Raw genomic sequence first — 23666 nt, 5'->3', positions numbered from 1 at the left:
TGTGTATGAACATAATTGCTCGGCAGTTTGAGCTGTGCAGTCAGTGCTGGAAAATATTTTCCCTGTGCAACTGTCACCACCACGTGGAGAAAAAGCATTTATGCACCATTTTATGTTGCATTATGGTCATGGGTACGTGACTATTGGCCAAGTCTGCCAAAAACCATAAATATTTGGGAACTGCACTGACTGAAGACATTTCATGCACATTTGAGATAAAAGCTCCTATGTTTCTTGTGTTCCTTTCTAATCAAAATGAACTGGACATCAATGCTCTGACTACCTGATATATGACTAAAAACTGTGGGATTTTGTCACAGAAAACGCCATTGAGGGATATCTATTTTACAAATCTATTATACATTTCCTCATTTTACAGATAATGAAAATAACATCTAGTTTTTCAACTTCACTGGGAATAAGGATGCCTCTGAAATTCAGCTAGTTGTCCAGCAAAGGGTCCACCCACAAAGTTGGTTAAATTATTCTTAGTATAACTACTTCTTTCTTGTGGTATGTCAGAGTCCCAGATGAAGACCTGACAAAAAAATGTAACAATCTCATAGCCAAAATTGGCACTCAGAGGGCGGCATTCAGGGCTTCCATAGGTCTTACTGCTTCTTACAACTCCCTGGAAGAAGTTTATAATAAGGTGGGGATTGGCCTTTTCTCCCAGCAATAGGATGAGAGAGAATGGCCTCAAGTTGCACAGAGGTAGGAAGCAGGCTAGGTTGGATATTAGGACTTTTTTTTTCTCAGAAAGACTGGTGAGTCATTGGAACAGGGAAGTGGGGAAGTCACCATCTCTGGGGATGTTCAAAAAATGTGTAGATGTGGCACTTAGAGACAGGCTTGAGCAGTGGGCCCAGGTGAACCTCATGTGGTTCAACAAAGCCAAGTGCAAGGTCTTGCACCTGGGTCATAGCAAATCCTGCTATCAGAACAAGCTGGAGGATGTGAAAGTGGAGCACAGCCCTCCTGAAAAGGTCTTTGAGGCACTGGCAGATGGCAAGCTGGACATGAGCCAGCAACGTGCCCTCACAGCCCAGAAAAGCAAACATATCCTAGGCTGCACTCTTCTTCTGGAAGAGTGGCCAGCAGTCGAAGTTGGTGATCCTGCCCCTCTACTCTGTGCTGGCAAAGCTTCACCTGGAGTATTGCACCCTGGCATGGAGTCCTGAGTACAGCAGAGATGCAGACCTGTTGGAGTATGAGCAGAGGAGGGCCTCAAAAATGATCCACGAGATGGAACATCTCCCCTGTGAGGATAGGTGGAGAGAGCTAGGGCTGTTCAGCCTGAAGAAGAGAAGGCTCCAGGAAGACCTGATATTGGCTTTTCAGTATCTAAAGAGAGACTGTAAGGAAGAAGAGGCAGACTCCTTAGCAGGGACTGCTATGACACAACAAGGGGAGGTGTTTTCAAACAAAAAGAAGAGAGATTTAGACTGGATAGGAGAAATATTTTTTACAGTAAGGGTGGTACTGGCACAGATTGCCCAGAGAGGTTGTGGAAGCCCTATCTTTGGAGACACCAAAGGTCAGGATGGATGGGGCTGTGAGCACCTGATCTCGTGTAGGCGTCCCTGCTCACTGCAGGCAAGTTGGACTATATGATGTTTAAAGGTCCCTTTCAACATCTACGATTCTATAGTTCAGTGGGCAATATTGGTGGCAGACCATTGGACTAGACGATCCCATGATTTTCTCCATATGCAGCCTCCTGCTCGCACCATCTGGCACTCAGACAGGCACTTTTGGCTGGCAAGGGTAGGAGCTCAGGAGTGTTCCAGGGCCTAGTTCTTCACTGCAGATCTGGGACCCCAGAACAAAGTGCTCTCGGAGTTAGCACACGCGAGCCTTGGGTGCTTGCCAAGGAAGGCACAGATGCACACAGCAAAATTCCCCTTCTCTGGGTTTAGGGAAACGAAGCTGCATTTACATTCGCGCCGTCCTAGTTTTTCACTTCCTTAGAGCCACCCACTGTCACACGCTACTGGGAAAAGCCAACATCCCCACTGCCTCAGGTAGCACTGTGTCCTTAAGCGAGCCCGGCCACGTCCCCACGTAGCCGAGAGACTACTGCCACTGGGCAGGGCTCGAGCCCTTCGCTTGTGCAGCGCGCGTGCCGCGAGGATTTAACTGAAAAGCTCAGATGCTTCCAGGCTGCAGCGCGTTGTTTCCAGGTGGGACGGCTTTCCCTAATCACGTCACGCCCTATCAATCAATGCTTTCTGCACCTGCTCTCCTATTAGCTTTGCTACGTCTCCTATCGCGCCGCGCTACAGCATACTTTCATCCCTCCGCAGGCGGCCGAAGCGGAAGGCGGCAGCGCTGCAGGCCTTAGGCGGGCGGATCCACCGGGCCGGCAGGCGGCGCTGCAGCGGCTTCGGGCCCAGGCGGCCGCCGCCCCGGCTCGTCCCGAGGAGAAGGCGGAAGCGGCGTCCGGCGAGGAGCGGATCGGCCCGCGGGGCTGGCGGTAAGTGGGGGTCGGCGGCCGCGAGGGCGGCGCCGAGATCGCGGCGGACCGGGACCGACGAGGGCGGCGAACCGCGCGCCGCGGCCGCATCCCGCCGTGGAACACCGGTAGCGCAGGGGCGCGGTGCTCGGGACCGGCGGGACGGGGTGCGAGGCGGCGTGGGTTTGCCGGACCTCGGCGAGAGTGCGCTCCGTTGCTCGGGCATCGTCAGTGGGAGCCGCGGTGCTGATGGAGGGCGGCTCCGTGGCCGGGGCGCGTCGGGCTGAGCTCCGCCGAAACTGAAAGTGAGCCCTGTGCCGGGACGGCAGGGTGCTGGGCCCCGGCCGCTGGGCCGGCCGGTACGCAGTAGGGCCGTGTTGCGGGTGGTGGCTGCTATGGGCATGGGGGGCGGGAGCCGTTTGTCTGGCTGTGAAACGGGGACACTCAGCCAAGGGACCCGGCGTGACAGGGAGCTGGAAGGCTCTGTAAGACTGTCCTGCGGGAAACTTTGCTGTTTCAGAAACTAAGAGCCTCCCTCTTAGAGACTGGCAGATCTGCACGGTTACAGCGAACTTACAAGTACGAGTAGGAAGTTTCGATTGTGGTCGTGCTTCCATCAGCGTAAACTGGTTTACAGCGGTCAGTGTGGGTCTTCTCATGCTAAGACAGAAATTTCCTCTGTAGGTGAGAGGACAGTGATCTAATTATACCCCTTACACCTAACAGTTAGGGCTCACTGGAAGTAGCTCTGTCCTCTGATGAATTCTGCAGGCCGAGGACTGCTGTAGGCAGGGAAACCATGAGCCACCAGCTGTATTAGCACCTGCAGGTGAACGGCATTGCATTCCTAAGGGCGAAGGGGCCAGAAAAACACAGCCCTACAGTCTGCTGCTATCAAAAAAGAAGTCCCAGAAGTCTGCTGATCAAAGCAAGCATATGACTTCTTTCCTGGCAGGTATTGCTCTGGGCATAGCCTTCCAGCTCTTCCAAGCACCTGGAGACCTGCAGAGCTCAGGCAGGGTGTGCAAGTGGTGGTTTGAGGTTTGTAGTGCTTTAGCATTGCAATGCTGCTTTCTGTTTTAAAGGTTTCATGCTATATTTAAGAAAGCATGCTCAGTAAATACTAGAATACTGAGTGAAAAAAATGGCTGAGATAAACATGCTTTTTCTTCTTATTGAACTTCCATGACCTTAATATGTCAACAAGGGTAACTTTTGCTTCTCTGCAGCACACATTAGCTAAGCAAGCATAAAATGTTTTTAAGTCTGGTCTGTGGAGAACTAGGGGTGCAAGATTCTGAGTATAAGGCACATCAAAAAGAAAAGTGAACGTGAGGCAGAGTGGAAAGGGGAAATGCCTGAGCTGTTTCAGAATGTGTGCTCAGTTCACTGCTTATTTTCCTGGTGTCTCAAATGATTTTACAAATGCTAGCTACAAGCAGACTGCTAACAAGCATCAACAGATGTAGATGATAATAAAATACAGTTTGGAGTCACTGCAGAAATGATGCTTGTTCTTAACCATATTTTTCCTGCCTCTTCTTGAAGTACTTTCTGTCCTAGTGTTTTCTTTGACCCTGCTATGGCAGCATCTCAGCGGAACCCTTGCAGGTTTTTAGAAGGAACCAGAAGTTGTTTTTCACAGTTATGAGTTCTGCATGAATCTCCTGTTGCTTTTTCTTGACTTGCTTTTTGATAGCTTTGGAATGAAAGTGTTTTATAGCTATTAATTAAAATAAGTTTGCGTAACTGTATATGTTTTGCCAGGCTGGAGCCATGGTGTTGATGGTTGTACACCTAACAATGCAAATGCTGCTGAGCATAGTGCTTATCAGTTGTCAGACCATTGATTAATCTGCCTGGGAACTGCAAGTATGGCTTCATAAACAAATCAGCTAAAGTCGCTCCGCAGGTCTAACCCAGAAATCTGTTTGACTCATACATCTGTATGTACAGAACTGTTCTTAACGGGCCAGGTGAAGAAAAAAGCAAAGTTTTGCCTGTGGTTTGTTTGCATGGCACTAAAGGCATTGCCCTCTGCTGGCTTTGTCCCAGCTGGGCTGAAAGCAGTTTCATTAGGTTTACAGCTTCAAGTGAGGAAAGGGATCTGAATAGCCCTCTGCACTGATTTCTCTGGCTGCTTGGTAGGAGTCCTCTTGGAGAGGTCATGCAAAAATTGTTTTCAATATTTACTAATTAATACTCAACACTTTCTGCATCATAACTCGTAAGTTCCTATGTAGCAGGTCCTCTGTGCTTGCCAAATGCATGGGTATCATCTCACTTTTTAGACAAGTAGGGTACAATGCCTAGTCTTATTCCCTCTCGTTACCTCAGTGAGTGTAATTTTGCAGGCAGTTGGAAGATATCTCATGTGCCATTTAGCCTTTGATTTAGGAAACCTGAATTAATCCTGTGTCTCTTTGCTGGAGCAGAAAATCTGTAAAAGTCCTGGCTGAACTCCATGGTACTGTGGGACTTCACAAGTCAGACTGCTGAGCTTTATTGCACACAATAATTTAAGGCATGAAAGGCTTCTAGTTCTGTTTTGAAATTGTTTATGTGAATCATAACGTGCACTGTGCTTGCAGGAGTTTGCCACTCTGACTTGACTGTGTTATCACAGATTAACCTTATTGCTTTGTAACACAACAGTGTAAATAGCAATGTGGCACAGGTTGCCCACTGAAGAGCGGTTTCATTATGATTTAGTTGGAAAAGCAGTGTAGGGACTCCATCGCCCTGCCTGTGTCTGGTTTGCCTTGGGTCTGAGAGTTGGATCATTACAGATGGATTGTTCTGGAGTCCAGCAGCATAAGTAACAATTGGACAGCACAGCATTACTGGTTAGCCTGGAAAGCACCTTCTTGTCTTTTGTCAAACAATACAATGTTGTTGCAATAGAGGAAAAAGAATACCTCTGGTGGCCCAGGGACTTGTGGTGCCTTGTGTGCAAGCTAAAACCTCCTGTCTGTCTGCTCAGTGAGTGTGATGGGACTTCCCAGCACTGGGGAACGGTGTTTCAGCTGCACTGACAAACCTAGTGCTTGGGTTTTCTCTGCCTGAGAAACTTCATGCTAATCAGGATTGGAATTGCCCTCTGATGTTCTGGTTTAACTTCAAAGTGAAGGCTGTTAGGTTGGTTAGCTGGTTGATTACTAGAGTACTTAATGTGTTATGCTACTGATGTCAAAAAGCTGGATGGATTTAAATGGTTTTGGTGTAGATGAGGAAAAAAAGTATTTTGTATATAGTTACATTTGTTTGAAACTTCTGCAGGACAAAATGTGCAACGAGTAACAGGACATTCATATTACAGCACTTAAGGGCTGTACAAGAATTATTTTCAGCTGTGAAGAGGTAGTTAGGCTTTGAGTGCTGATCTGAGAGAGGGCTGAGCGGGCTTTTGATTAGGAAACCTGTGTGCCATGCCTGTAAATGCGTGGAGAGGGCAAAATTTCCTCCCAGGTGAAGTGAAATGAGCGGAGTAGAAGGAGGAATCCTATTACACATTTCACAAAAAACATGAGCAAAACTCAAGATCTGACTCTTAATCACCCTATTTAAATTTCCTCCTCTTTACAGATAGGGAAATTTGGACACAAGCCCATAATGAGACTCGCGCTTCTTCTTTGCTCACCCTTTGGTCATATACAGGCAGAAATCTCCATGTGGGAGTGCAGTGTATCACTGAACAGGGGGATTTTTGTGAGGCTGGGATGTTGGCTGGTTGCACTGACTCATGCACTAGAATGACTCTGGTGTAGGATTTCTGTTTCCATAGACTCAATGTACATACCTGCTCTGACTGTAGAAACAGACAAGCGAAAAACACCACTTGCACAGCACTTAAATCTACAGCTGTTGAGATTCTGAGTAAGGTGATGTTATCTTTCTTATAAGAACAGTATTTCAAACGGTGTGTTTCCTTCTGGAAGCCTCTGAAGGGAAGAGCAGCTCACTCTGCAATTAACATGACAACTGAATTTGGATGAAGCTGTGACATTTTCCTCCTCACGACTTCCTGAATTCCTTTGTGATGTTGCTGAAGGCACGTGTGTTCCTTTTCCCTTTATCTCGCTAAATATCCCCCTGTGGTATGGAATTATGTGAGTTTTTCCACTCCCATACTGGCCAGTGGATTCTAATCTTGCATACCCACCTTCACACTCCTTTGGCCCAGCTTAATTCCTGTGCCATTTTTCATGAAACGTGGGCTCATCATTCTCTGCCACAGCAGTTAAATACAAAGTTGTTGACAGCAACAGCAGCATTTCTTCCTCCAGGGAAAAGAGAACTACAGACAACAGTCTGAAAAAGCTTTTGACAGACCATCTTTCAAAGCAGTGATTCTTCTGTTTCCATTCTGTGGGGCTAAACTACTAATTCCTGGACTGTGTCTCAATCAACTGCCCAAAAATCATTTGGTGTTTAGCTTATATTTCTGCTGTATTTAGGAGTGCTGTTATGAAGCCTGCTCTGTTAGATAATGTGTAAGGATAACACATGAGGACAGAGAAAAGGAGTAGAGGAGTGAACTTTACCCCTTGGATGCAGCTCCAGGCAGCTGTGCTGTGGGATGGCTTCTGCATGAAGTAAGCAGTCTGGCTGCTTCAGTCCTGTCCCGGGTGCTGCTTTGAGACTCTGTACCATAATGCAGTTCTGGAGCACTGCTTTTAGATGCTGCTTGCACCTCTGCGTGCTTCAATGAAATGGAAAGTATCGCACAACAAAAGAAGTTACATTTTGATTTGAACTCTAACCTTTATATGGTAATTTTGCCTGTTGGACTGCTGGCTTTCTTTGTTTTTTTGGTAGATCTACCTTCATTTTCTTTCCATTTGAATAAACGGAGGAAAAATAGCTCATATACTGTTAACACAGGTAGTACTGAAATAGTTGAGGCTATCACACAGGTGGTGGCCTAAAGCATGTCTGCAATAACATATGTGTTCACAGGTTTCTAGCTGAGGCTCCTTGTGATCAGCATTTTTGTTGGAGTCTTCAGATGTTGCGTAGTAAGCGCTCAAACAAAACAATCTATGTGTCATCCTCCCCTTATCTGTGAACACTGTTTAAATGGCTTGTGATGCTCCAATTCTGCTGAAGGCAAGAAGTTCTGTGCCCTGAGCTCGTGGTTGGGTTAACCCTCACTCTGCATCCTCACCGCCCCTGGATGCAGTAGCAGTGATGCACGCCACCAGTCCTTGCAGCTCAGCTCTGGGCTCATCCTTAAGTTGCCATCCTTAATATGCTGCAGATGAAGTGATAGTCTTGCAGTGAACGCAGGAGGGGAATGTTGTTTAAAAAACAAGCCTCGCTATGCCATGCACTCCTCCTCAGGGAAATGTGATTTTTATCTGATGTTCTTACAGCGTTGTCACTTGTCCTCCCTCCCACCTGTACCGGAAGAGGGATGGGAGAGCATGAAACCTGTTTGAGCACTGCTAGCTGGTAAATAACATTCTGAGCTGCAGAACTATTAGCCTTATCTTCTGTGCAGCTTCTTACTCAATTTCAAGTCCTACTGACAGTTCTGAAGTGCTATCAGCGATGCCGTGCATTTGCATTTCGTTTGCAGCACATCCTCTGCTTGGTGTGGCTGCCCAGACCTACCTTTTATCTGTGGCGATGTACCTAAACTGAGTTGAAACCTATACTGCAAATCTGTATACAGAAAATATTAAATAACATCTGACAGCGCAAAGAAAATACAGAGCTGAGATATTGCCACATTCCATTACAGTGCTTTTCGTGGAAATTCTTTGAGTGCTTTAAAAGAAAATAGGGCCATGGGGATAGAGGCTTTTCTCAGTAGGTGCAGCAAGGAGAGACAGTGTTTACAGAAATCAAGTAGGCAGATGAACGAGACTGCAGGGAGGTGTGCATGTGTCAGTTTTTGAAGTGACAGGATGCTGTGCTCTTTCTTATGCATTACAAGATAAGTATAAAAAGATACATTGTGGAGAAACTGGGATAAAAGTGGTTGTGTGGAGAACCAAGTCTGTAGCACTGCTCCAGTGCTTGTGGCCACCGCTCAAATCTTTTCATGACTGGAAGGGGAGATCTTGGAGTATTCTAAATCAACACATCTTTGTGTCACCTTGCAGGGCGTTCTGTGCGGCACTTGACCAGCTGCTATGAGCTTGCTACACAGTGACAGCAGCTGTGGGGCCCGAGACATGGATGGCGGCTGCTGTGCGGCCATGGCCAGCGCCTGCAGCGGGGGAGCAAAAGAAGACAGCGTGAGCGTCGGCAGTGGGACCGGCAACCCGCCCAGCTCCTTCACGGAGGAGACGCAGGGATACGACGTGGAGTTTGATCCGCCCTTGGAAAGCAAATATGAGTGTCCGATCTGCCTGATGGCCCTTCGGGAAGCAGTACAGACACCGTGTGGGCACCGTTTCTGCAAAGGCTGCATTGTCAAATCAATAAGGTAAAGGCAAACCTATGGAAAGCATTCTTAAGAAGTCACTTGACGGAGTAAATGTTAGATAAAAATAGTAATTTATTTGGAGGATTTGGCTACAGCTACCAGGTCCCCTCTTAGCCCAGGATTGTAAACCTTGTCTTCTCGCAGGATCGCAGAACGGCCAGGGTTGGAATGGACCTCAAGGATCATGAATCTCCAACCCCCCTGCCATGTGCAGAGCCACCAACCTCCCCATTTAATACTAGACCAGGCTGCCCAGGGCCCCATCCAGTCTGGCCTTGAACACCTCCAGGGACGGGGCATCCACAACCTCTCTGAGCAGCCTGTTCCAGCACCTCACCACTATCATAGTAAAGAACTTCCCCTGGCATCCAACCTAAATCCTCCCTCCCTCAACTTAAAACCATTTTGCCTTGTCCCGCTGTTATCTACCCTTTCAAAGAGTTGATTCTCCTCCTGTTTGTAGGCTCCCTTTTAGGTACTCTCCCTGTGAGTGTTTAGGTAACTACAAGCAGCTACTGGCAGCATGGTTACTTGGCACAGATGTGGCAATTTGTGCTTTCAGTTCTCCCCTTGCAATCTGCTTCCTTGTTGGGCTGGAGAATGTAATGAGGAAATAGTCTGGAACAAAGAGTTGAGGGAAGAAACTGCTGTATGGAGGGGTGGGGGGAAAAAAAAAATAGAGGCAAGAATACGCTGAACTTGTAACAGTGGATGCTTGAAAAGGGGAGAGAAGGCAGAGAGCATGCTGATTGGTAGACTGTACTTCCCTCTGATATGGAGTACAGTCATCACTGTCCTACCTATGCCTCTGAGTATTAAACCTCATTGATAAAAAGTTAGATATTACTATATTTTTGATTCTTGACCTAAGCCAGACTTCTTACTTATGGATCTCTCCCTTAGCTCAAATGTCAAGGTGCTTTAGTAGGAGTCTTAATTGTGTGACCCACATATGGAGTTGGTTAATTTCCCAAATCACTTTACGTGCCTTTGTGCATAAAATCAGACGGTCTTCTATGTTACTTTAAAATGCATTTTATTTTCCTCATGCAGTTGTTTTTAGCTTGCAAAATAGACAATACTTTCTTGTTTAGCTTTCCATACATTTATCCCTAGTTCTATTTTCTTTATCCATAGCTCATCATTTTTAGCTCACTAAATTAATAGCATGCCAGCAGCAATGTTCTCTGAAGGCATTATTCTGTGGGCTCTCTGTCGTTTCACCATTGGCTGATACTAATGTATTTCCTCACAACATCTCTTCTAGATGGAGGAGGAAGGTGTTGGAGCTCAGTAAAAAATGAACCTAATTTTGCATTCCCTACTTACGATGGCAGAAGAGCGGGTTATTCTCTAGAGAGCACGAAACTGTTTGCAGCTCAGCTTTTTAACATTAATTTCATCAGCATTTCTGAGAAAAGGATGTGCAGGTTCATTATTCAAAAAAAAAATGCAGAGTATTGAAGTTGTTCACACATGAAAAGTGACTCCCCCATGTGTACTGCAAAGGAGGCTCAGAGATGCTCAGTTCTCTCATAACCTTGCCATGAAGTCACCTTGCTCCCTTGGTCTCTTGCCTCATTTCCTACTTCTGGAGAAAGGAAAAAATAAGTCAGATCTTACCCAACTGCATTACTTAATGTCATTCATGTCAGCCAAGAGCATGGAAGAAAGCAAAAATGAAACTAAACCTGTCAGCTTTACTGTAGGTATCCAGTTTCCTGTGCATAAGCAGGTGGCTTCAATTTCTGGCCTTTACTTCACATGTTCCAACATGAATTATTTCAAGTGGTTGTGATGCATAAATCCATGTGTGCTTGTAAGCATCAAATTAGACTTCCATAGTAATTAAAGCCACTACATTGTGGAATTCCTTATTTGCTTTCTCTGTGCTTTCTGATGTTTGTTTGCTTTGCAGCAGTAGTTTTTATGTTCTTCTTTAACTTGGGAATTGCTGGAAGAATGAAAAGATAAGGAATCTGTAAGCCTTTGAATGGGAGGATGATGCCTACAAGCCCTGAAAGTACATTAGTCAGTACTGAGTGTCAGAAATTTTTGTTCACCAGTCATTTCAAAGATAATCAAAATGGGTCTCTTCTTCCAGTCTTTCAGATCTTTTGTAGTGATCTTTTTTCCTAATCTTCCTGTTGCAGAGCTATGTAGATGGTCATTGGTAGAATTTACCATTGTTTAGTGAGGAACTGCAGTAAGCTTGTTCAGAACAGAGCATCTCGTTAAGGTAGAGAAACTCCTTTCTTAAATCTCAGGCTTGGAAAATGGTTTCTCTTCTGTTAATTAACAGAGTATTTGTTCTGCTCAAAGGTTTGAATCTATAAATAATAACTAGGAGTTCTTCCTTTTTATATCATCTTTTTCCCCTTTGAACTCAATTTCTGGAATTACTATTGGCAATTACAGTGAATGCTGAACAAGGGTGGCAAGTATTCCTTGTCTTGGAGACTGTAGATCATCACTGTGGTATTTCAGATGTTTCAATAACAGTGACTATTTTCCCTCATTCCCCACCAGCATCCATCTTTGAGATTCAGCAAGCACTTGTGAAAGCAGAGCTGGGAACTTGAAGTGCCAGACCATTCTGAGTTGCTGAATTAGGATGCGTGGATTGAGCTGTTGATTTGGACTGTCATTGTATCCATGGTCCAACACTGATCTGGAGTTTGTAGTGTCTACAGTACAATATTAATGAATGTCATTGAGAAGTTTGTACAGAACTAAAAGGGGAATGGAAAGTGATTTTTACACTAAGTGCTATTTTTTTCCTATTAAGTGATCATTTATCATTTATTTATCATTTATTTGGTTTATTTGGAGAAAATGCTTCTATTTCATCCCGTCTTGCCTTCTGTAGAGCCTGAGTGAGCACTGAGGATTAAGTGATACAAGGTGGATGGATGGTTGTTGGACAGGAAGTTGTTGAGATGCTTCTTGTGACTTAGACAACAGTTATAGTTGCCCATGCTGAAGAAACTACCTGCAGCTAGAAAGATTTTTATCAAAAGAATAAGGGGGGGAGGGGGAAGCTTTTAAGCACTGAAGTTTTAGATCCTGTAATGGGAAGGGCATGGTTACACCATATGGATTTGATCACAGTGTTTGCTTCCCAACGAACCTCGGCAGTCTGAAGTGCCTTAAAGCAGCGAGAGTCACGATAGTGAAGAAGCTTATCTGCTTTAGTAACTACAAATAATAGTTTACAAATATTGCTGCCTGCAAAGTAGTTGATGAGACATTTTAGGAAAACTGAGTTCAGATGCAGTAGCTAATTAAACTTCATGCTACTCTCCTCCTTTGTCTTATGCCAAAGCAACACTTGTAGTGGGGCTCACTGAATTTCAGAAGCTTCTTTATCAGATCACTGAATTATGAGTTGAGAAGGAGCAGCAGTGAAAGCTTTGGGTGCTAGCAGTTCGTTAAATGACTCGCGTGCCTCCAATTAAAGCATATGCAGACTGTTTTGTTTCTAAGCTAAACCTATTAGTTGTTAATCATAAAGCAGATATTTCTTCACAATAAGTTATTTCTGCCTTTTCATAGGAAATGCCATTCGTTCTTGCTCTTAAACTGCTTGTTATTTAAGCAGGAGATCTGGTAATCATTATATATAATGAATATGTTCTTATCTTTGTGTGTAGAAGTTAAGCTGCTGCCTTACTGGCAGGCCTACCAAGCCACCACTGCACTGCATTAAGTGAGAGGTATTTGTGACCAAGCTGTACCTGTCAAGAAGTGACTGCCTGTAGATCGTGTGTAATCTGGGGGAGCACTTTTGGTTTGTGATGAAGATCAGCACATTGCTCAGGGAGCTGTGAAATGAAGTGGCTTGCTAGGTGTCGTCTTTTTTCCGTTTGCTTACAATCATGACTGTCAGACTTGTGAGCAACTCTTGTAAGCCAAACCTAGGAAAGGAAGTTCATTGTCATTTTCTAAACTCTGATTGTTACCCCCACTTCCTCTGGCAGCATTACTGATGGAGTGCTGACCAATTATTTCCTTTTCCAGCAAAGACCACAAATTCCATCCTGTCCTCCACAGCACACTGGGTTCTGCTTCCCCCTCACACTTGCAAGCAGCAATAATGAATGGCCTTTGATCTTTGCACAGCAAGAGTGCTCTTACATTTTTCCCACCCCATGGGTTTTTCCACATTATTGCTATTTCCAGTTGAGGAAAAAGATAAAATCACAAAATATCCCAAGCTGGAAGGGTCTCACAAGGGTCGCTGAGTCCAACTCCTGGCTTTGCACAGGACCACCCATAATACAAACCCTGTGTCGTCCGAACACTCCTTGAACTGTGGCAGCTTGGGGCTGTGACCGCAGCCTTGGGGAGCCTGTTCCAGTGCCTGATTGCCCTCTGGTGAAGAACCTTTTGCTGATACCCAACCTGACCATCCCCGGATGCAGCTCCATGCAAGCAGACAGAGCCTTGTGAAGTGTTAACAAGCTGTGAGTTTCCTTGTGCAAGTTGCATGCACCAATGCTCCACCGTTGGACTCCAGAGTTCCACCAGTTAGCAATGACTGTCTGGTTGTAATGGCTTCAGGTACAATAACCAGTTCCAAATCCAGCACTGTTTTCGTAGTTCTTAGTAACTTCTGTGTCAGGAGTTCTTTACCCATGTTGCTGTATAAATACGTAAATTGAAGGATGACCGACTTATGAAGTGATTGTACAAAAAAAGCCCAGAGAAATAGCTCTTCAGAAAGTTCTGTGAAATAAGTTAATCCAGAAAAGATTGCTTTCTGTCTCAGGAATGGTCTCCTTGGCTGCTCATAAAGTGAGAAAGGAGGGAGAAATGCCTAAGAATCTTTAAAGGACTGTTTTGGAAGAGTATGTGAAATATTCTTTTGTGTTTCAGCTGTGTGAAGTCCTTATAGAAACAAGGCCATAAGTTCTTGTGTTCTCTACATCCTCCACAAGCTTATTTCCAGGGTATCTATCATGTCATTTGGGCAATTAAAAGCTACCGAGTTAGAACAGCTCTGCGATCTCAATAGTACTACCTCGGATGAAACTTTATGCTGTCAGTTTTTCTAACTGATATTGCATCCTTTCTGGTAATTGTCACATAAATGCCTTTGTTTTCCAGTACTTTATTCATGTGTCATTACCTGGCTGCTAATGTCTTGGTAGTGTAAAAATATTTTAAATTAAGGGCAAAAGAAACTCAAAATCTTTTTTCTGTCTTTCTGTCATCGTAGAGATGCGGGTCACAAATGTCCAGTAGACAACGAAATTCTACTTGAAAATCAACTTTTTCCAGACAACTTTGCAAAACGGGAAATCCTTTCATTAACAGTTAAGTGTCCCAACAAGGGCTGCTGCATGAAGATGGAGCTGAGACACTTAGAGGTGAGAATGAGATCTGACAATACGGAACCTTGTTTTTTACGGATGAGGAAAAATTCAGACTTAAGGGGTCATACCTGTTCATACAGATTCCATTCATTCAAGCCTACAACTGTTTTTTTGGTTTTGTTCTGAGGAGCACGTAGTTGTAATTAGGTGGTTCTCAAACAAACAAAAAAAAACAAACCCTGGAGTATGTGACACTGTAGTAATGCAGCTCACTTCTTGAGGTCATTCTGTGAAGTCCTGATCTTGGCCATAGAACATCGACATGCCATTAGTGAAGTGAGCGTAAGTGTAAATAAGGGTTTTCTTGGAAGGAAAGAAGGAAGGGTTATTGCTTGTTCCTCCTTTGCTGTGCCTTATCTGAAAAGCAAGCAATAAATTAGCACTTGTTTTCGGTATCAAATCTCTTTTGTCTTTGTTCAGGAGCACCAGTTGCATTGTGATTTCACGGCTGTGGAATGTCCGCAGTGCCAAGGAGCCTTTCAGAAGAACCACCTGAAAGAGCACATGACACAGGAGTGTCCCCGGCGACAAGTGTGCTGTCCAAACTGTGCCACATCTATGGCTTATGAAGATAAGGAGGTACTTGGCAGGAGTCTTTCAGCCTCCATTCATATGGGTTTGCTCATGAATGTGACATCATGGTCTTGTAGAAAGAAAGAAAGCTTTGGTATAGAAGAGCTGTTTGAACTGCACAGGGTAGAAGCTCTGAACACCAGGGCACTTATCTGGGAACCCTGTGGTGTGAAAAGATGTCTCACAGTGGTTGCTTTTTGGCCCTGGCATCAGAGGGGCCAGTACCTACTGGCAAAGTAATATACAAAGCAATATCCCACACTTACAGTTTGTATGCCTGGCAGAAAGGATCAAGAAGTGCATCTTCTGGGGATACCTGCATGAGAATAGGATCACTTCAGAGTTCTACTAGCTCTTCTTTTTAAACTTTATTTCACAGTTGCATTCAGCTTTAAAATATCTCATCAGAAGTGATTAGCATTCTTTTGAATTGCATAATGTTATTAATTTGTTTTCCTCTATCGCTGTTTGTTAACAGCTTCATGACCAAACCTGCCCTCTTGCCAATGTATTCTGTGAATATTGCAACACAATGCTCATCAGGCAGCAGGTAAGAAACTGCCTTTTTTTGTGTGTGCTTAATCTGGGCCTTATGTTTTGTACTTAAAATGCTGCTTTAATCATAGAATGGCTTGGATTTCTAGGACCTCCTGGATCTAGTTGATGATGATCTAGTTCTGGCACTCCGCCCTGGGCAGACTTGCCAACCACTGCATCAAGCACTCAGTCAGGCTGCCCAGGGCTCCATGCAGCCAGGCCTTGAACACAGCCAGGGATGGGGCAGCTGCTGTTTCCATGGGCAGCTGTGCCAGCATGGTTATGTGATCGAAGGGTTTCATGCACACTTAATGAAATAGATCTCTCCTGAGGAGGATGAGCTTACTCCCCAAGGCTACCTCTGCTTGAAGGAAATGCAGGTGTTCTCTGCAGAGTGTAAGCAAACATATAAAAGTAAATACAAGCATGTTTGTCCTTAAGATAGCTGTGCTGCAGCTATTTCTGTACAGAACAGCTTCTGTATTTTTCACAATCTCAAATTAAATCTGAAGAAATGGTTTCTCTCCTAGCTGTTAAATCTCTCCTCATCTCTCTGAAGAAGTTGCATCCACTGCAGGTGTAATACTGATTTAAATGCTGCTAAGAAGCAAACATAACTTCAGATTATATAGTTTTGCAGTTTGTTATTTAACAGAGAATGAGAAAACAGATTACTGAATGACCTATTCTGAGCTTATAAACAAGTCTTTTGCCTGAGAAACCTGAAATTATCCTTAGTCCTGGTTAGGGCTGGCAAGGCCTCAGCTGAAGCTGTCTGGCTTTTGGGGTGAAGATGGACAGGGAGAATTTGGAGTGATGACATAATTGGGTCTGTAAAATATGGACTGTAAGAAAGATTGAAGTAATGTGGTCTTATTGAGAAGATAATAAGGAGGAGCGACACAACTATTTCTAAGTACGTGTAAATAGTGCTTCAGAAGAGAAAGAAGTAGACTGTGATCTAGCTCGAGTATAGGCTAGAAACAAAAGGCTCACACACAAGAGAGGAACTCTAATGTTTTCTGATGCATAATCTAGATACTACATCAATGAAGCAGTGAGTGAAGTACGTGTAAGGAAGATGTTAAATTTTTATCATTAGCTGCACACTCTTGTTTAAAGTTTCCCTATTTCTCAAATGAATGATACAAAAATAAATTGATTTTTACTTCAGGTACATATACTGAAATAGGGCAAGCTGGACTGTGATGATGTTATAAAGAGAATACTCTTAATGGGGAGAACTAATTTCAAATCTGATTTGTTTTAGATGCCCAACCATTATGATAATGATTGTCCTACTGCCCCAGTACCGTGCTTTTACAGTGCCTTTGGGTGTCCTGAAAAGGTAAGCCTTGTCAGAAGCGTGAGCTGCAGATGTTTTGCATGGCTCTTTGTCTGTTCCTACTGTCTCATCTACCAACCCAAATCTTCAGTGATTGGTGGAGTTGGTCATTTGGAGGCATTCTAATTCCAAAACATGGCATGTTGATCCAGTGCTTTTCAAAAGTCCTAAGTTTAGAGAACTTGAATGTGTACTTGATGGACGTGCATTATTCCATGAGTGCATTCTCAACTTTATACCAAGGAAGTAACTTCTAACATTTCTTACAAAGTTCTGACCAAATACAGTTATAACTTTTTAGGTTTGGTAAAGATGACTTGAGAATGCTTTAAATATGATTGAATTCCAAAGCTACTTAATCTGGTGTCAGTGGTTCATGGACTGGTTCTGCCTGGTTCTGTGACTAGCAGGGTGTGGGGACCCACAGAGTCATGCCCTGGAGAAGGGGAGTCATAGAAAGACTTCAGTTGGAAGGGACCTCAAGGATCATGAATCTCCAACACCCAGCCAATTGGCAGGGCTGCCAAACTTCAGATTTAATACTAGACCAGGCTGCCCAGGGCCCCATCCAACCTGGCCCTCAATACCTCCATGGGCAGGGCATCCACAACCTCTCTGGGCAGCCTGTTCCAGCACCTCACTGCTCTCATAGTAAAGAACTTCCTCCTGACATCCGACTTAAATCCTCCCTCCTTCAACTTAAAACCGTTTCCCCTTGTCCTGCTGTTATTTACTCTTTCAAAGAGTTGACTCCTCTCTTGTTTGTAGGCTGCCTTTAGGTTTAGGTACTGGAGGGCTGCAGTGAGGTCACCCTGCAGCCTTTCTGCTCCAGACTGAACAAGCCCAGCTCCTTCAGCCTGTCTTCAGAGAAGAGGTGCTCTAGTCCTCTCATCATCTTTATGGCTCTTCTCTGGACCCTCCCCAACAGTTCCCTGTCTGTCTTGTACTACCTCACGCTCTGGGGCCCCCAGTACTCCAGATGGGGCCTCATGAGGGCAGAGTAGAGAGGGACAATCACCTCCCTGTTCCTGCTGGCCATAAAAAAAAAAAAAAAAAAAAAAAAAAAAAAAAGGGGGGGGGAAGGGCCAAGGGTAGGGAGATGGGCCTAGAAACAAAACAGCAGCAACAATCTGAGGAGAAACAAACTAATTTACTAAATAAGATACTGGAATGCAAGGTAACATAGTATAATACAATATAATTAGAATTGAAGCTAATAAATAAAATGGGAATGTCTGAAGACTCTAATGTTGAGGTGAGATGTCTAGCCAGGCTGAGCAGAAGGCAAAAACGGGTCATCTTGTGATATGCCAACAGTCCTATCTTCTGAACGGGAAACAGAACAGCACAAAGACCTCTGGGGGATGTAGTATGTAGTTGTTCTTCTCTTCTGAGATCCAGGTACCAGGAGTGATCCATGATCCACAGAACTGGAGCATTAACTCTTTAACTCCCAGTGCACTACGTGGCATTATGATGTGGAATACCAATAATAAAAACCATAAAACTCTGTTGGCTGGATATTCTTATTTCTAGTTGTGCAGTAACTCTGGAAATCAACTTTCTCATCCTCATGCCATCAGTTCTCGTAGTTCTTTATCTTCTGGTACCGGAGAGCCATTTCTGCAAGTCTACAAAGCAAATGCAATGCTGATTTAGCACATAAATACTTACTTGTTGCCGATGCTTTTTCACCAGGTGTATATTTTGTCAAACAGCTCTTGTCCACTGACATTTGAATGTATTTTCACATTTATCATATCTGATTTTTGAATTTGAAGCCCTTCATTGGTATTCACATCACCTTTACAGCTTTGTCACATTGTTTGTCTTTGACTTGCATTCTGTTTTTTCTCACATAACAGGACTTGTTTGATTTCTATTTATTTGTACTTTAGAACCACATTTAGGGTGTGATGGATTCTTAACACTGCATCTCTTAAATCCTAGATGCAGAGGAATGAACTGGCACGGCACATGCAGGAATTCACTCAGGTTCACATGAGAATGATGGCTCAGAGCATTCAAAATATCAGTGTTACTGCTACAAACCCTGTACCCTTTATCAACGGCCTACCGTTTGAGCCTGCCCTCTTCTCCCATGTGTCACATGCGCCATATAATTGTAATCCAGAAGTTGAAAACTTTAAAGAAACTATTCAGCAATTGGAAGGTCGTCTAGTGAGACAAGATCACCAAATCAGAGAACTCATTGCAAAGATGGAGACGCAGAACACTCACATGGCAGAACTCAAACGTACCATCCGAAATTTGGAGGGAAAGATTACTGAAATGGAGGCACAACAATGTAATGGTATTTACATCTGGAAGATCGAGAACTTCAGTGGACTTCAGAAAGCCCAGGAAGAAGAGAGGCCTGTTGTGATGCACAGTCCCGGCTTCTATACTGGAAAACCTGGCTACAAGCTGTGTTTGCGCCTGCATATCCAGTTACCAAATGCTCAGCGGTGTGCTAATTTTATATCGCTGTTTGTCCACACGATGCAAGGGGAATATGACAGCCATCTGCCTTGGCCTTTCCAAGGCACTATTCGACTTTCTATTTTGGATCAATCGGAAGGCCCTGAGAGGCAGAATCATGAAGAAGTAATGGAAGCCAAGCCAGAGTTACTCGCCTTCCAGAGACCAACGATTCATCGCAATCCAAAAGGTTTTGGTTATGTGACTTTCATGCACCTGCAAACTTTGAAGCAAAGAACCTTTGTAAAGGATGATACCCTTCTGGTGCGCTGTGAAGTTCTAACACGTCTAGATTTAAACAGCCTTCGCAGGGAAGGATTTCAAGCTCGCAGTACTGATGGAGCTGCGTAACCAAGTCTTAACTAGAGGGATGGAGGCCTGGTCGTACTCTTCCACCACAGATACACGCATGCTCCACTATCCATATAGGCTGAATAGGATCATAAATGCTGCCACGGTTGATCTTCACTTGAACAGCTCTATGAGGTCGTGTTTGAATACTAGCAATTGTTCTCTATTAAGTTGTAAGCTACTTCTGTAGCAAGCTAACTGAAAGTGTGGTTAATCAAAATTTAACTGCCTACAAGAAAATCTTACTGAAGTACCTACACATTTCTGTTTGGCAAAGTGCAAGTAAGTCATATCAGAGAAGTCCTATAAATCTTTGCAGCTCAGTGCCTTGGAGTAGGTGCTGCAGCAGGGAAATCATAGGTAGGTAAATTAATAAAAATGAGGGTTAGGCTTTTTTTCATGGAGCTTGGGAAAGCTTTGCCTTGGGTGAGATGGTTTCTATGTTGACTTACCTAGAATTTTTAATTGACTATGCTTCTCTTGAAATCTGAAGTCAGGTTAAAGCTTTGCTGACACAACTTAAAGCGAGATGCTTCGACCCTTCTTTGCTGCAGTAAGAAATTGTGTGTCAATATCAAGTTGATAGTAGAATTTCTGAAAGGTAGGTGGTAGTGTTGTGAGGAAGGTTAAAGGAGCCAAGCTCTTAGAAATATTTCTAAGATGGTCCGAAAGTGCTACTCCCCACTGCTCTCTATTTTGACCCTAACTTTTGTATGCAAGTGCATGTGGTGTGTGTTCCAGGCCCAGAATCTCAATTGCTGTTACTAGAGGTAAGTGTAGCATTAGACTGAAAGGTGTTTTTGGGCGGTGGGTAGAGACATGAGCAAAGGTATACAGTAACTAGACAGGGTTGCAAAATTTTATTATTGAAACCTAAATTTGAAGCAGTGTTGAACTTGGGAATCTGCATCTGAGTCATCCCTTCCCTTGATGTTCTGGGTGATAGGAGCTATATTAATCTCCTCTTAATACTCAGTGGACAGCTGGCCGTGTCAGCGTACAGCTGTTGTGGCCATTTCCTGTCCCATTAGACAATAGGACCTTGGGCCTCCTTAACACTTCAGGAGGAAAGAAAAGCCTGCTAATTAGTGTGAGGGAAAAATTGCAGTCCTGTTTGTTCTCAGGAAAAAAGCCTGCCTTCCTTAACAGCTCTTTAACCAAACACTAAGTTCACTAGTTCAAGGATTCATGAGCTTCCTCATGTTGCATGTGTTGTTGTTTTCTCTACTTATTCCATATAAATACTAGTTTTGACCAGTCAAAGCAGAGTAGATAAGTTCACTGGTGCTAACGATTTACCGTAGTACTGATAAAGCATGGATCTTTTCCTTCAAAAATAGCAAAGAGAAGTCTTGTTCACTCCCGAACTGAAGTGTGCAGCCTAAGGCAGAGTAAAGAAGTAAGCCCTGCAGGAGCATCTCTTTTCCATTATTTCTGCAAACCAGTGAAACGGTGTGAGGATTTGGGATGCTGCAACTTAGAAGACACTGAAAAGCAGCCCAAATAAGCAGTCCCTTCAAAACAACCTCATGGGGATCATCAGTGGGGAAAATGTATTTAAGTGCATATACTTAATATGCACAAGACTAAGGAACAAGTACTACAGTACATTGATATGGGAGATTTCTCCATGTACTTGTAGGAGCTTAGAAGTTGCAGGCCTCTACCTTTACTGGTTTGTTCAGCTGGATGCAGTGAACCAATTTATTTTGCAGATAGAGCCTGGTAACTGCAGAGAGATTGTTAAGCATTGTTGCTACTGAATACTGAACTTCTGGCTAATTGTGACAGTCACAAGTGACTTATTAGTGTATTTGGTGTGTTTGGAGGGCTAGTGAGCTTATATTACTCAATAACAGGAAAAGATCCTTGCTTTACATCTGTCTTTTTAAACCTCTTAAGTCAATTTTGTACTGCACAGTCTCATCCCATTACCTGGATTGTTCCACTGTGCCTCCAGTTAAAGCAGTGTTGGTAACTCAGCCATTCTCACTGAAAAGCTTTTAATATGTGTAACAGTACTCAGATCTGCAATAGCCAGAAGGCAGTTCTTTGCACTGCACAGCAGTTCTGCAGTCCTTCTCAGGCTGTTAGTTAGCCATCTTTTTCCAACATACTCAAACATTACCATTCTCCTTTTTCTGGGTGGGTCAGGGGAGAAAGGCAGAAGAAGGACTGCTCATTTATAGCAAGAAGCAGCTCTTGGTTCCTTACTCAACCCTGGTGATGTTAACAAAAGGGCCCTGTCTGTACTCTAAGAGTTTATAACAAAGACCCACTAAGTGCATTAATACTTTGCATTTGAAGCTTTGTGTTAGGAATTCTCACCTACAACAAACTGAATTCTTGCTTTGAGCCTTTTCTGCTACATTTGATAGAGTTACGCCTCTAGTTGAAACTCAGTTTGGTGGCATGTTCAGAAGTTCAAATGATTCAGGCTAACACTGTACAATAGCACAACCCAGCAGCAAATAGAATATAATAGAAAGCATGCATTGACCGTGTAAGTAGGAATGCTCAACTCACTGCTATTCTACTCCTTTCTATTGTGATATTATCTAGTAGAACTCTGAGTGATGCCGTTACTGTAATGCCAGAGTTTTACATAAGAAGCTTTGACAGCTAATGTGCTAAATATTAATTTCTCCTGCCCTGAAACATAAATGTTAATGAAACATTAATTTGTGTATTTGTTCCAGTTCCCTTATTCTTTCCCCACCTTTAACTGCAGTTCCAGTGCTTTCTCTTCCAAATAAGAGCAGCATCTTCAGCCAATGGAAAAACTTAGGAGTCTGGATTGGTCCCACCTCTCATGACTATTACCCTTTATTCAAACTTTCCTGAGGTTAGTACTAAGGTGCTCAGTTTCCATATGAAAATATTCTTAATTAAATGACCTCTTTTTTTTTTTTTCCAGCCTTACAAATGTGATCATCTGTTTTGAAAAATCATTATGCCAGGGTGGGTTGAGAACTCCTTAAAGGAAGGGGAATAGTGTGCAGCCTTGAGAGTTGTACCTGAAACAAACACAAAAATAGGAGTATTAAGTCAGCTTCCTGTATAATTTCTTCAGGAATGAGGTTCTCCACTTCTGTCACTCTTGATGCTTTGCAGCATTATTAGATCTCAAGGTGTTTTAGCAAGTGGCTTAGCTTATTTATCTTCCGAATTTCTGTCATCTTGAACGTGTTTCAACTCAGACTCTTAGTTTATGTATTTGCAAAGCTGCTATGGCACATTTTCCAATTATAATATATTGCAAATGTGTTCTCTTTTTGTCTTTGAATGTCTTCCCCTGCAGGGCAGGGAAAAATTTACTGAAAATGTTGGTATGTGATCTATATTAAGTGGTCTCATGGTATGCCTGGTTGTGTTTGCGAGCGAGGGCTTGAACTCGCTAATGAAAGAAATCAGGGTGGCCTTTCTGCTCTTGTCTAGAGAGAGACTCTCATCATCAAGTACCTTAATGATAGATGCAAGAGATTATTCTGGGGTCAGTGTTAAAGGTTTGTATTGGTTTCCATTTGAACAGAATTTAAGGTACTCTTGATCCTTTTTAAAATATCAATAGATTAATATATTTTGTAATTAATACACAGCTATATTTCTGACAGGATTTTTTTAAAAATAAAGTAATTAAACCATGCATTGTGTGTTACACCTTTATTCAAAGGGAGAGCTGTTTAAAACATCGACTGGTTCAGAACTTGGTTCTTTGTCTTGTGGGTTTCATTTGGCTGAGTTATACAATATAGTAATGGAGAGCATGCAAGTCAAAAACCAAAAAATGCTGAGTATATTTCAGTAGGGAAGGATTGTTGTAGTTCATAAAGGGTGGTGACAGCTTTAGTCGTTATTAGAATGCATGAAAGGAAGCTGTTTGGGTGATGGTCCTCCAACTTACGCATTGAGAACCATTCAACATTACCTGTTCAGCCATAGACAAGGATAGACAGAAAAGGGGTGAACTTGGGGGTAACAGAGAATAACTGTAGCAAAGTAGAATGAACTGGGGGCATGAGAGGCAAATGGGGGATAACCAGAAATAACATGAAAACCAGGAATGGACCAACAGGCAGAACAGGAAGAGACAGAAAAGTCAAGTCAACA

The 23666-nt window shown here is 43.5% G+C and overlaps 2 protein-coding genes across 3 annotated transcripts in view; one reads left to right on the top strand and one right to left on the bottom strand.

Annotated features, from left to right (window-relative positions):
* Nucleotides 1–1692: 1692 nt before the first annotated feature.
* Nucleotides 1693–23664, top strand: TRAF6 (TNF receptor associated factor 6). 2 transcript variants are annotated; one of them, XM_048947722.1, is made up of 8 exons: nt 1693–2183; nt 2307–2476; nt 8566–8891; nt 14113–14263; nt 14690–14848; nt 15321–15392; nt 16650–16727; nt 18675–23664. In XM_048947722.1, exons 3-8 carry the CDS (start codon nt 8596–8598, stop codon nt 19554–19556), a joined length of 1638 nt encoding a protein of 545 aa, XP_048803679.1. In that variant the 5' UTR covers nt 1693–2183; nt 2307–2476; nt 8566–8595; the 3' UTR covers nt 19557–23664. The 2 variants fall into 2 exon arrangements, with proteins under 2 accessions (XP_048803679.1, XP_048803680.1); XM_048947723.1 differs by lacking the exon at nt 1693–2183 and having other exon boundaries at nt 2284–2476.
* PRR5L (proline rich 5 like) overlaps nt 22462–23666 on the bottom strand; it is a 53092-nt gene continuing 51887 nt past the window's right edge. Inside the window, exon 13 of the mRNA XM_048947724.1 lies at nt 22462–22573. The gene's annotated coding sequence lies outside the window, so the exon portion shown is untranslated. The remainder of the gene's footprint in view (nt 22574–23666) is intronic.

This window comes from Lagopus muta, chromosome 6, assembly GCF_023343835.1.
Source record: "Lagopus muta isolate bLagMut1 chromosome 6, bLagMut1 primary, whole genome shotgun sequence".
In the NCBI taxonomy this organism is placed as follows: Eukaryota; Metazoa; Chordata; class Aves; order Galliformes; family Phasianidae; genus Lagopus; species Lagopus muta.
The sequence above is the reverse complement of the archived record's forward strand: the minus strand, read 5'-3'. Positions and strand labels throughout refer to the sequence as shown.

Coding starts and splice junctions, on each gene's coding strand:
- TRAF6 (XM_048947722.1), top strand. CDS start 8,596: ATGAGCTTGCTACACAGTGACAGCAGCTGTGGGGCCCGAGACATGGAT. Junction 14,264..14,689: donor TGGAGCTGAGACACTTAGAG/GTGAGAATGAGA, acceptor GTCTTTGTTCAG/GAGCACCAGTTGCATTGTGA. Junction 16,728..18,674: donor CCTTTGGGTGTCCTGAAAAG/GTAAGCCTTGTC, acceptor CTTAAATCCTAG/ATGCAGAGGAATGAACTGGC.